We start from the raw sequence: 14514 nt of genomic DNA, 5'->3' as shown, positions 1-14514 counted from the left end.
GTTTATCAGGCAAAGAAAAATTACCGGAAGGACCATAGGGAGAGGGTTATCTTAAGGAGCAGTAGCTTGGGAAATTGATAATAGCTACAAGGTAATTTACTGCTAACTTTTACATTCATTAATATAACATTTCCCGCTAATAATTACAGGGCATGTAATATACTAATTAAATCGAAAGCATTATCACTAATTTTCTTTTTGCTGAACCCTAAGATGGCTAGATAAGAAGTGAAAATGTGAAAGTGAAGAAAACCCATGTAGTCACACCCATTTAAACATTTGGTTAGTTGGCCAGAAAAACAGTTTGGAGACAGAAAATGAAACTACTGTGAATGTTCAGAAAAACTCATTTTAGTCTGTGACAAGGATATGAAATTTTTAAATGAATGAAATTAAGTTTATAAAATATTACACCGGTCTGACCTGTAAAAGTAATATGTCTACCAGGAGCCAATGCATCACTCCTAGCCATGTGTGTGATGGCACCACACTAATGAATGAATGTGCCGAGCTGATGGAGGAAGCTGATGCTATGGGGCTTTTGCAGTACCTTTGTTTGTTGTAAAGTCCTTAACACTTCATAATATGATTCATTCTTTACTTGGAAAAATATTTCATGCTGCATAACAATGCACGTATCTCCTTGTTAATATTTAAGAGAAAACCTGCCCCCTAAGATCCCTTAACAAAACAAAAAAATCAGAAAAAGGATTTATTTAAACTTTTATGTAATGCAGAAAATAAATGTTATAGTCTGATATACAGTTATTGTATAATTGTACATTTTAATCTAGCAGAAAATCCCTAGGGTTTTTTCTCACTTTCATTAATGACATGCATAGGGTATAATAAAAAGCAAAATAATATAATCATTTTAGCTTGTATGAAAAATAAAACCTATAATTAAGAAGTCTTATCTTTGTAGATATAATAAAGTATTGTGCCACCTCTAAGTGTCTCTTTTGCAACAATTCACAATATATATGCTTTTGTTTGGTGTAGCTTTTGAAATCTCACATTATGTACTTTTTTAGAACAGAAAAGTTTAGTGATGTCCATGGAAATAAAATGTTATAAAATGAAAAAAATTATTACTGGAAATCTGCACATAGATCATTTTTCTTAACCCTTAGTGTTCAACAACTTCATATTTAATGAATGTTCTAAATAAATAAATGCACTGGGATTTCTCTCAAACACATATTATTACTGGAAAGTAGAACTCATTCTAATATTAGTCTCTTCTGTACCTAATTAGTCATATACCCTTGTTTTAAAGAAGTTTCACCTCTAAGTAATCCCATGGTTTAACTCTTGAAAACTTGTTAATTACAGAGTTTTGGTATAATTTACTTTTTTTCTTCTATATATTGAATATAGTATAGTAGCAATACAATGAAACCATCAAATGAAAAAACGAGAATCTTGATGCTTCTGTGTGGGCTTTTTTAAAAATTAAGAATTTTTAATTGTTTAAATAATAATGTTCTAGTTTTCTAGTATTTCAGAATTAAAGATCATCCTTGGTGTTTATTTATACTAATTTCTTGGATGACCTGTTTTAGAAAAAGTAAGGCTGTGTTTCATTTATTTGACTTAAAACAGTGAGACTGAGTCATCTGTTATGCCATTACTCTAACTTTATACGCAACATATTTATTAGTCTCAAAGCTCAGTATCAGAATAGTAGACAAGCGAAGAATCTAAACCTCTTATTTACCAGTGAAGGAACTGAGGTCCACAGAAGTTAAGCACCTTGGCTAAAGATCCACAGTGATTATCAAAAATATATAGCTGCCAATATGCTATTTCTACTCTAAGAACTTAATCAATTAGTAATATTTCTTACTTTTATGGAGCACTTACTGTTTTTTATCATTTAAAATGCCTCTATATTTTTAAAGTTTTTAATTAAAAATTAAGTAAGCCTTCGCTTGCCCCATATCATTTCTTCTGTACTATTTGTAGCCACTTACAGCCATTTTGCATATTTTCTTCACTAGCAATGTACTTTGTTCTTTTCATTTATTGTTTTGTAGTATTAATTTTCTATTCATATATCTTTTTTCCATTTACATGTAAGTTTCTTAAGGACAGAAATTGTGGTTTATGTATTTTTAATATCCTCCCCCTCCTTTTTTGAGGGGGGGGTTTATGACTATCCTTGAATATCTTTTTAATCTTTTTTTTACTTTAATTTCAGGGTTTTTTGGTGTTTTATATCCAGAAATTAGTGATATTAAAAGGTTAGCATAATACAGCTCTGGCAAAGTATAACATGCTTTAAAGCAAGCTTAAAATTTCCTGTTTCTTTAGCAACTGCATTCACAAAAGTTTGGTTTCTGTAATTGACCAAAGGCTTGCAAAAATGCAAAAAAAAAAAAAATGTATAATTCAACTTAAGGTGCCCATAAGAGTACTGCATTGTCATTAATTGTAAACGGATGTCATCTTAGTCGGTGCTTGTTCTGGAAAGACCTAGCAAGTCTAGAATACTGACTCCAATCAGGTTCTCCATTTTCATGATTTCTGAAGATACTTCCACTGCAGAGACAAGTTAGAGAAACTAAATAAACATTGATGTCTATAATTTCTGAAACCATTTCTGATATTTGAGATTATTTCTAGATCTGCCCTTTGGCTACGTGGTCCTAAACCTGGAAAATCACAGCAGTTGGTCTCGTGCAGTTGAACCATCTCCATGTTTTGTTTGACTTTACTCTCCATACTACCTCTATTCTGTGTGATATTTATTGTTTGACAGCTAAAGTGGGATAGCTATGTTTAGATTAGACATGCTTTACTATGTTTGCCAGACTAATGTTTCATTATCCAGATGTAGAGGTGGTGCCTGAAGAAGAGATCAAGTTAGGGAGGGTGGTAGCAGTTTCAGGTTTTTTTCCCTTCTCCTAAGAGTGAGAGTCTGCAGAGAGCATGCGCACGTGGGACAGCCTTCTAACAGCTCCCTTTACAGGCCTGGGCGTTTCTGCCCCAGTTCTTGTTACCAGAGATCTAAAAGAAGACATTTCCTGCATTTACTGCTTTTCAGCACAGTCATGGAGCTGATATCCATTAATTAGGTGTGTTTGGCTTATTGAAAAGCACTACATATATTTTAAAAATTGTAATTATTTTAACTCTTCACAGAGTTCAATATGGATTGTATGGAACATTCTGTATGAATGATGGTCAGCATTATTTTTCCTCAGGGATGCTGAAATGAATTAACTAAAAGATGGCTTACCAGGAAACACTGGCAAATAGATCTGTGTTTTCACTTAATTAGCCTAACATGCAGGCCATTGGCAGGTTAACCTTAAAAAAATTCTGAAAAGTACAGTCTCTGAAACTTTGATGTTATGGTTGTGTTGTTTTTGTTTTGTTTTGTTTTGTTTTGTTTATCAAGGGCAAAGAAGATTTAAGAATGTAACTGGTCCTCAGTATTTGCTTCTCTTTTGTGCAATTCCGTATGTTTATGTGGCAACATTCTGCTTGAGTTTTAAAGCTAGTGACTCTATGGTTGTTGTAACAGCACTCCAGGCAATAATATGTAGATCAGGGCTAATTGGAATTTTTCCCTTGAATTTTTCTTTCTCGTAGAGAGAGGGAGGAAAATAACTTGGTTTAGAAATCAGTTTCCTGCCAAATTTGCTAAGGGCAAAGATTTAGAGGATTTTGTTGTTGGTATTGCTATTACTTTTACTTATCTTTTGAGTAGGCAATACAGTCACCTGGTTCAAAATTCAGAATGTTCAAGGATACCTCCTATTTGTAGCCAAGTTGGGTGTAGTTGTGGGTAACCAGGGAACCTACTACTTGCAACTGGCATCTGAAGTTCAGGGCAGTCTTGTGGAACTGAGCCCTTAGCCTAGGGTATCTGATTCTATCTCCCTGTAGATAGTGTCATAATTGAGTTAAATTATAAGCACTTAACTGGTGTTACAGAATTGCTTGGTATGGGTAAAACATCCATATGTCTGTAGTCAAAGTGTTATAAATGTGGTATTACTATGAGAGCAAAGGAGAAACACAGGAGGAACTGGGTTTTTCCTAACACAGTGATTATGTTATTTCTGATTGAGACTTTTTATTTTCATTTCCCTAATGAAAGGAATATATAATTGAATGTTGGAAGACCTGAGTCCCTTTGTCTTATAATTATGTCTCTAATTTTTTGGTTGAACTTATGATAATCATAGTATGTGCTTCATCTTTAAAGGCTACTCCATGACTTTTCAAGGATTATAACTAAACTTCATGTAAAACATGAGATAGCTCCTAGTTGTTGCATAATCTACATACTGTTTTAAATTAGCATTTATAAACATGGATTCTCATGCTACATCTGACCTCTAATTAAATATTCTATCATTGAAACTGAGCATCTTAAAGACTGCTCTACTTATGTTTCCTTTTGGGTATTGTCAGTGAAGTTGCTTCTATCAATTTCCAGATTAGTACTTAAGAGAAACAAAGGGAGGGCCTCCCCGGTGGCGCAGCGGTTGAGCGCTGGGTTGCGAAGCTGCCCGCGGCCTCTGCGGCGCCGGTTCGATCCCCGGCTGCTCCCCGGCCACCAGAGGAGGGTCCCACATGGTGCGCAGACCTCTCCTGCCGCCCGCTGCTCCCCTCAGCAGTGTACTTAGGTCCTTCTGCCTGTTCTGCTCCCCGCTCTGGCTCTGGTGAATTCTCTCACCCTCCCGCGCTTCTGACTGTACCCAGTGCATGTATAAACAAAACAAACAAATAAATAAATAAATAAAACATGCCTCTATAAAAAAAAAAAAGAGAGAGAGAAACAAAGGGAAAGAAATTTTCAAATAGTGCTCATAACCCTCAATTCTTAATCCTTAAGTGAAGATGTTGGAACCCATTGTATTTTAAGCTACATTGCTATTCTTATTTATTAAGATTGACGTATTCTAGAAGGCCGTTGCTAGACAGTAAACTCCATGAAGATAAGAACAATGTCTACCTATGTATTGCTCTATCTGGAGTGCAGAACATATGGGAACTCACATATCTGTTGAATAATTTAATGAATGAAAAAAAGTACATTGGGATTTAGTCTCTTGCTGATTTTTAGAGATTTTACTTTGGAAAGTAGGGTTTTTTGGTTTTTTTTTTTTTATGACATGATTACATACTTTTAAGGTCAATATACAGGTTCAGGGCCTCTCTGCTTTAATATCTGTTCTTTGCTGCTTCCATCAAAGGCATCCCAAGGGGATTAGCATGCTTAGATTCCCATGCCCCCATGCTGGCTTTCCCTTGGATTTGAACAGTGGGAACCACAGGAATGACGGAAGGTTAGAAGAGACTCTTACTTTCCTTTTTTCTATTCCTGGGTAGCCTCTGCTGTGACTGCTCACCTATCAATAAGCTCCAATTGGACAAACTCACTAAGGTTCCATCTTACACCAGGGTACTTGGCTCCTGGGATCTGGAAAACTCCTCCTTTATCCTTTCAGCATATGAAGTAATTGCTCTCTAATACTGCTGGTCCCCAAGTTACCTTACTCTCCCTATTTGATTTCTTAATTCAGTCACCTTTATTATCAATTACCTTAAATTCTCACAGTGGTTTGTTTTTCTAGTTGGATTTTGATTGAGATAGTCATCAAAGTCCCAATTTTACAAAGTATAACTTTAATTTTGCTAAATAAAAATTAGCTAGCCATGCCTTTGCATTTATTATTGTAGGATCCAAAGCCATGATGCAATGATGGAATTCTTACATACCTTTTGATTGACTATAAGACACTATTGGGTGCTGTGTGGATGCTAACATACTCTAATTGACTTAGAAAAAATAATATATATACACACATATATATATTACACATATATATAATATATATATACAAATAATATATATACACATATATATATACACACACACATATATATTTAACATATCAACATATTTAAGATGCCTCAACAAGTATAGAGAGTAAGAGGTATAAAGGTTTTAAAAAAGGGAGAGATTGGTAGTGGCTTCATGGGTTGTTAAAAATGGGAAATGAGTAGGAGGTTGGAGACCTGCTGGAAGTTGGAGCCAGGGGATTGACAGAAAATTGCAAATAGTAAAACAAACAAACAAAAAAAAGTAAGAAAAAAGACACAAATAGAAAATTAACGTGTTCAGCCTAAATGTTGTACAGTTGTGTAAAGGAGTTATGAAAATAAATGCAGATGAGAGCCCCCCTTTGAGGTACCTGACACTTTAGGCTTCTTTTTAAAATCTTTTTTACCTTGACTTCTGTAATCTCCATCTCTCCAAATTTTGTTTGTCTCTCTGTCATTACTCTTCTTTCAAGAGTATTTCTCTGCCCACTTTATGAATGTTACAATTCCTCATGGATTTATTATTTACCCTCATCTTTCAATTTATACTTCCTTTTATTTGATTTCAGCTCTTCTCATGGCTTCAGCTACCACCAATGTACACATTTATATGACCCTATTATATCTGCCTTTTTGAACTCCAGACCCAGCTATCACTTAAGGGCAACTCTCACTGAATAGCCACTATCCAAAATACCATCATATTTCTTCAGGACTTGGACATTCCTTCAAAATCTGTGTATTCCTTATAAAATAAATGCCATTTTTCTTCACAAATGACCAAGCCAACACCTGAGAGCATTCTGGACTCCTTTCTCAGATACATGCCACTCCTTCTTTATATCATAAATCTTATCATTATCATAACCTCTGCCTTAGCTTCAGGCCTTCATCATTGCTTACTAAATTTGTCTAGGGTTTTCAAAATAGTCATCCTTCTTCTAACTTTATATTTTTCACAAGATTACTCCTACATAATCTTTCCCAAATATAAATGCAGCTGCACAATAACATTAATGCACTTAATATTTTGTGCTCATCAATTAGGAGAATTAATATTGTTAAAATGTCCATGCCACCCAAAGCAGTTTACAGATTCAATGCAATCTTCTCAAAATTTCCATGACATTTTTCATAGAAATTTGAAAACCAATTCTGTAATTTGCATGGACCCACAAAAGACCATGGAGAACCAAAACAATCTTGAGCAAGAACAAAGTTGAAGACATCATACTTCCTGATTTCCAACTATATTATAAAGCACTCGTAATCAAAATCAAATTGGTATGGTATTGGCATAAAAACATACACATAGATTAGTCGGACACAATAGAGAATCTAGAAATAAGCCCATATACACATGGTAAATTAATTTCTGACATAAAGCAAGAATATACAATGGGGATAGAAAGTCTCTTCAATAAATGGTGTTGGAAAAACTAGTTACCCACATGCGCAAAGAATAAAAAGGAATACTTATACACCATTAATCAGAATGTAAACTGATAAAATCATTATGGAAAATAGTATGGAGGTGTTTGCCAAAGGTCAGGGAATGTGAGAAATAGGGAGAGGTTGGGCAGATATGGACTTTCAGTTATAAAATATATTAGGTCTTAGAGCCTAATGTATAACATGGTTGAATATAGTTGTTAATACTGCATTAGTTCTAGAAATTTGATTTGAAAGATTTCAATGCTCTCACCCAAAACCAAAAAGCAAGGTAATTTTGTGTGGTGATGAATGTGTTAATTAACTTGATAGTAAGAATCCTTTCATAATGTATACATATATCAAATCATTGTTTTGTACATTTTAAATCTTACACTTTTACAGTTTTGGCAATAACATATCAATAAAGCTGAAATAATTTAAAAATTACTTTCAAAAAGTAATTTTAAAAATAACAAGTACCTCATTTATAAAAGTTGCATTTAAGAAAGTTATCTCTAATCAAAGGAAGTTTCCCTAAAGCTAGAAAATGACTTCCAAAAGTAGTCTCTGAACAGACTAAACCCTTGCTCCCAGTTTGCTTAGAAGTGAATACTTGTTGATTATTGCTTTATTCTCCTAACAAGGATTATTATTTTGTTAATGTTGTTGTTATGACAGTTTCACAGGCCTCGTAATGTTCCCTTATCTTTTTAGCAAGAAGAACTTTCTTGGGAAACTGAAGGATAAAAGCAAACTAGTGCTAGATTTCTGTTCAGTTTCATATGTAAGTTGAATTTGGTCTAGGATGACTTTTGCACTGTTGTAACTAAGATGGAGACTCAAAAGTAAATTAAAGCATTGTTAGTTTCAAATGGAAAATAAATGACAAACGATTATGATTTTTTGCAATTTTGTTGTCATTTAATTTTCTGCTTTAACAACTTTTTCTCTATTTAATTGAGAAAGCTCACAAAGGGAGATAATAATGCTGCAAATTAGTGACCGAATACTCTGTCATGAGCTCACTGTTTAATGGAGGAACTCCAGATGGTGATTGTTCTGCATTTTAGAAATGTTTTATACTGATGATGTTAAGGGGGAGAAAAGCCTTTATAACAAGTCTAACAAAATTTTTAGTCAAATGCCTGAATATATCACTTGGAAATTCTGTCAACTTTCAGAATTATTTCAATAAAATAGTGTTCATTATTCTGGTGGTTTTTATTAACCTGGCCTTGTATAATTCACTAAAGTGAAGGATTAAAAGTTTCAAGAAAAAGCATGTAGTGCTATACTAGCCATATAAATTTCTTGTTTAGTTATCCAGGCTCTAGAACATCATTGGCATTCACAAATGTTTCTTATTTAATAATGTCATGTTGCCAGAAGTCCAAATATCGCCACTCAGAGCTATAATGCAAGTGTGCTTCTTTAATGAATGGTTCATATTAAAAATGTTAGAATGCCTTTCAGATGAAAAACACTTTAAATTCAACACATCATTTTTTTCTCAACAGGCAGGAACTCATTAACAGAATAATACTGGTAACTGAGGTATTTTTCAAAGAAAATAATATCCCCGATAAATGCAAGCTGCATATCTTCTCATCTTTAGAATAAGTAAACCTCGTTTTCATTTGTAAAAAAGGATAGTTTGTTTTCAATTTATTTTGTTGACTTTGTGAGCCAGCTTCTCTCTATATGGAGACAAGGGAATATTGAGTCAACAGATCTTATTTGTTTATTTGTTTGTTTAGGGTTGCATGGCCTTCGATAATATTATGAAATACTTGAATAAAGATATTACATTTGAATCTTGGATTAAGTGGTGGATAATTTTCTGCTGACCGTTTCCTCCTATGCTAAGCATTTATTTTGTTTTCTTTATTTTGTTGCCTTGTCTCATATTCACTCTTGTCTGAATTGTTCCCCCCTACCTTTCTTTTCTTTCAAACAAAATCAAGTATGTCCTTGATGCACAGGCCCTAAAGTTATCTCCTCTGTAAAACTTTACCCAGGTTTTCACTTTTATGTCACTTTCTTTATTACTTAGTTTTGGTGTCTGAACCTTCCAATGGTAAAGATAATCTCATGTATTAAACCAGTACATAGCATGTACATATAAAATATATTTGGTTGTATGTTTTAATATTAAATAATAAAATAACAGTGGCATGAGCTTTAGCATTGTCACTGGAAGAGTAAAGCTTGTTAATATTCCTTTGGTGAAGCTTGTTAATATTCCTTTGGTGAGGGCCTCCCCGGTGGCGCAGCGGTTGAGCACTGGGCTGCAAAGCTGCCTGCAGCTCTGCAGTGCTGGTTCAATCCCCGGCCACCTGTGAAGGTCCCACATGGTGCGCAGACCTCTCCTGCTTCGCCCGCTGCTCCCCTAAGTCTGCCCGTTCTGTTCCCCGCTCCGGCTCTGACTGTACCCAGTGCTTGTATAAATAAATAAATGAATGAATGAATGAATGAATACATAAATAAATAAATAAATCTTTAAAAAAAATTTCCTTTGGTGAGCACTGAGTATAACACACAGGCTGGATGCTTGATTTTGACAAAATAACAAGAAGTTATCAGCCTTTCTAGCATAGACTAATACCAACCAAATTGACTTAAGCCTAACATATAAGCCAGAATGTCAATTCACTAATTAATGATAGAGGTCATTCTGGTATCTGAGAAAGCCCTCAGCAGATTGGATGATGGCCACCTGCACTGATGAGAGCTGTCATCAGTGTAAGTGTCCTTCCAGAAACATCATCATAGACATTATATTTTACCAATTCTCTTGGCATCCCTTAGCCCAGTCAAGGAGGTGCATAAAATTAACAGTCACAGGTTAGTTAACAGGCTATTGTTGAAAGTGATAATGAATAAAAGGTTAGATGCCAGAAATGAAAGGCTGTTATCTGTCAAATGAAAGAATTAGGCCTTTATCTAGGATAGTGGTGGTGGTAATCACTAGTAATATTATTAATAGTAAGACAAGTACTTACAGAAGTAGTAGTAGTAGTAGTAATAGAGGGGATTATGACAGAAGAAAACATTTTTTAAGTGTTTACTAGGTGCTGGAATACTGTTGTTTATCTGGATCATTTTACTCAATCTTCACATTAACCCTTTTGAAAACAGAAAGTAATGTTATCCTCACTTTGTAGATAAGAAGACTAGACACAGAGAAATTACATAACTTCTTTAAAATCACAAAGCTAGGAGCGATGCTAGATTTTCAATGGAGCACTAACCATCATTGCTAATCAATACAACTAATGATTTATACTTAGGCGTAGTGCTGACAAGTAGTCAGAATTCAGATAAGCTATGTAATTCCAGAGCTGATTAGTTCGGTATTATCAAGGAAATAATAACAGGAATGGAAGTAGAAGGGACTTTCAGAGAATGCATGTAAACTAGGAAGAATTAAATAAGCATTATTTTAGGGTGGTCCTGAGCAAATAATAATATATAACATTAGCACATTTTAAACTGGTAGTAAACGCCAATTATTATTTTAATACTGGTTGGACTTAGTTTAGAAAGAAAAACATCAAGGCTCTTGTCTTTATTTCCTTCATCTACACACAATATTCAGTGCTCTTTATTTTCTTATGGCAGAAATTCAGATAAACAACTATGTGGTCTAGGAATATACCTGAAATTTTGATCTTCTAATAACACTTCACTATGCTGTGATCTATACCATATTTGCATTTAATGAGGAACATTATGCCTTGACTTTTTCTAATGATTACAGTATCTTTCATGAAAAGAAAATGGCTAGGAAGGTTAAAGAAAGGATATAAGCAAATGCTCTCACAAAGTTGCTGAAAAAGGAAATAGCTCTTTTCCTGGAAACCTTATCCAATAAAATTATTTTATTTTGGGGAGATTTGGGTAGATATTTGTCTGTCATTTTGCAGGGGAAATTTTAAATCGGCATTATCTCCAAAGACATGAGAGATTCCTGTTACGTATTATTGTTTATTTATTATGACATCCTTTTAGGGCATACTGGGTTATTGCATTATGTCTCAAAATATTGCATTTGTTATTATGTGACACTTGTTTTTCTTTGTAGGTTTCCAAGTTTGGAAAGACCAGAGTATTAATAATGAAGTCATCTCTCTGAAATAGTTTCTTCTGTACTCCGTATGCTAGGATGGATTTTCTTTTATGTTTATTCAGAGACTTCCTATTCAGTTTGTTATCAGTAATTACCCCCCAGTCACTTTTTTCATATCTAGTTTCTAGATAAAAGTTTCCTAGTTTATACCCGTATTGTGTATTTTTCATCCCTAAGTATATTACCTTATACTTCTTTATATTAAATCTCATCTTAGATCTGTCCTCCCAAATCCCTAAGTTGTCATTATCCATCCATGTATTTGATTGGTCTTTATTTCTTTTCTTTTTAATCTATCCTAGCTTTGTATCATGTGTGAACTTGATCATACTTGAATTTACATTCTCCTCCTGCTCATTAGTGAATATGCTGGATAGACTAGTCCTCATCCCTGTGGGACTCTGCTGAGTATACTGCCGAGTTTCTCAGTTGTAGTTCTGTTGATCATAATTCATTTCTTTCTCCCCATCATAGAATTTTTTATCCATTGTGCTACAAACTATTATCCAGGCAACGTCTCTACCATCTCTACTTCCTGGATTCTCCTATGTCAATCATCTTTTTTTCTAAAATACAAATAGATAAAAGGCATTGTGTTCCCTTGTCTACTTATGCCATTTCTTAATTTTTTTCAAAGTCAATCTGGGGAAATACCCTTAAATAGAAATGTCTCAAAAATTTCCATTAAACACCAGTGAGTCTTTAAAAATATGTTGTGATAAATCATTTTGGAAGTCTTTCCTAAGTTTTGCCTTCTCCATGTAAAATGGTCTCTAGTTATGTGGATTTTCAGTAAAAAGAATAATTATTTCCCCATAACTGAGGAGATTACTTAAATGTATGTTTTTTTTTTTCTGAATATGGATTGCATCTCAATAAGTTGCTGCAAGGTAGCTTTCAGATAAGACATAGGTCATTTATAACTTTCTAAGCATTATACAGAGCCACATGTTATTTTTAAACTTGTATTTTTTTTTTATTTTCAGGAAAAAGAAGACATTGAGGGGGTATCAGTAGGAGCTATACTTTCTGACTATCAGCGTGTTCGAGTAGAAAATGTGTAAGAGAACATTAATGTGTCCTATATTTTTAAAGTGTGTGTATCTGGTGGTGGGTGGGTGTGGTGACATACACCTGATGAGTGTGGCCTTATACCTGTAAATCCTTACAGGGTTGCAAACCAATGTCACCTCAATAGTAATTAAAAAATATACACATTTTAAGACTGTGAATAAAGAAAAAAATATAAAATTTTATCTAAAGGATAGATATGTCACTCTATATGTTCAGTGAAACTAAAATATATGCATTTGCCAAGTAACAAAAATCACTCTTTTGCTTTTTTCCTGTCCTAACTTCACGTATAAAAAACACTACCTACCATTAGGAAAAATTATGATCAAAAATTGAAACAAGTTTTTATTTTTTTATTCTTCTAATTGTAGTAACATTAGGTTGACAATTTTTTTTTCAAAGATTTATTTATTTAAATATACAGGCACTGGGAATAATCAGAAGCGCAGGAGGGTGAAAGAATTCACCAGAGCCAGAGGGGAGAGCAGAGCAGGTAGACCGACGAAGTACTGCTGAGGGGAGCAGCGGGCGGCAGGAGAGGTCTGCGCACCATGTGGGATGCTCACCCCGTGCCCAGGGATCGAACCGGCACTGCATAGGCTGCGGGCAGCTTCGCAACCCAGCACTCAACCGCTGCGCCACCGGGGAGGCCCGACAAATTTTTTTTTTAAATCAAAAATATTTTCAGTTACTTTCCATCCTTTTAATCTCATATTTGAGGGTCTGTGGGAATCTCTAGAGTATGGAATGTAGACATGGAAGTGGAGGAGGTCAAATGTGTGTATTTTGAAAAAATTTTCCTTACATTCTGTCTGCCTGCATTTGAGATGAACTGATCAGCAGGCGGAGTGAGATTGCTTACCACTTCAACCATGTGTTAAAAATAATATTATGCTTATCAAGTTTTAGATAATATTCTCTGATAATTATTTAGTTTACAAATTTGTATTTTTGAATAAGTTTAAACCCACATGATAGTGATATTGTAGATCTGACATATTTATGAAAGTTTGAAAACCAAATAGAAATGTGCTCCTGATAAGGAGGCCTCCTCATAGCTAAGAATTTTGTAGTAAGGACAGGAAGGAGTCATGCTTTTTATCAGTTAAAAAAAAAAAAAAAGCTTTAACTAAAAATGAGTAGAAAAGGTGGATTATTAAATATTAAATATTGATGAGATGACAGCAAGAACTGTATTGCTTGTATTACATGGGTTGTTTCAGTTTTATTATTTTTGTTCTTACTAACTTCCTCATCTTTGCTTTAGATGCTCTGGGACATTTTACAAAGGAAAAGTATATGAAAGGAAGGTTTGATGTCTTTGTTTTTTTAAAATATTTATTTTATTTATGCATACAAGAATTGGGGTACAGGCCAGATGTGCGGGAGGGTGAGAGGATTCGCCAGAGACAGAGTGGGGAGCAGAACAGGCAGACTGACTGAACTACACCGCTGAGGGAAGCAGTGGGCGAGACAGGACAGGTCGGCCGTGCATGTGGGTAGCTCCCTGGCCGGCCGGGATTGAACTGGCACTGCAGAGGCTGCAGACAGCTTCACAATGCTGCACTCAACCGCCTGCACCCCCAGGAAGGCCCAGTTTGATGTCTTTGAAAGTCAGGGTATATGTAATGAAGAAAACAGTGATATTTTAAAACTGTGTATAAGCAAATGACTAAGCATATGATACATTTAATAAATACTGGAATTTTCTGAGAGAAGAGATCAGTGTGGATTGGAGTAGTCAACTGCACAAACCACATGCACTAGGAATGATGCATTTTGGAACTATATTTTTATTTCAAACACCTGTTTTCTCCAAGCATTATTCTACATTCTTTATATACTTTACTCTTAATTAATAAATCCATTATAGTCTTCCCTGAGAAAGTGCCACTAAGCAAAGGCATGAGCAAGTGAAGAATGTCAGCGGTATAGCTGGGGAGAGAGGGGCAGGTTGGAGTGAGAAGAAAATAGAGTTGAGGTTTGAAACTAACCAGGACCAGATCCGAGTAGGTCTACTGCAAGGACTTTTA

General features: G+C 34.6%; 1 protein-coding gene across 1 annotated transcript in view; it reads left to right on the top strand.

Moving 5' to 3' along the window:
• Positions 1-14514, top strand: part of DPH6 (diphthamine biosynthesis 6) — a gene marked incomplete at both ends in the record, with an annotated part of 134529 nt that overhangs the window by 63861 nt on the left and 56154 nt on the right. Inside the window, one exon of the mRNA XM_084239460.1 lies at positions 12394-12467. Within this exon, the coding sequence (XP_084095586.1) occupies positions 12394-12467 (74 nt within the window). The remainder of the gene's footprint in view (positions 1-12393; positions 12468-14514) is intronic.

The sequence above is a fragment of the Talpa europaea genome (assembly GCF_964194135.1).
Source record: "Talpa europaea genome assembly, chromosome: 8".
In the NCBI taxonomy this organism is placed as follows: domain Eukaryota; kingdom Metazoa; phylum Chordata; class Mammalia; order Eulipotyphla; family Talpidae; genus Talpa; species Talpa europaea.
This window is presented reverse-complemented; position numbering and strand designations above follow the sequence as displayed.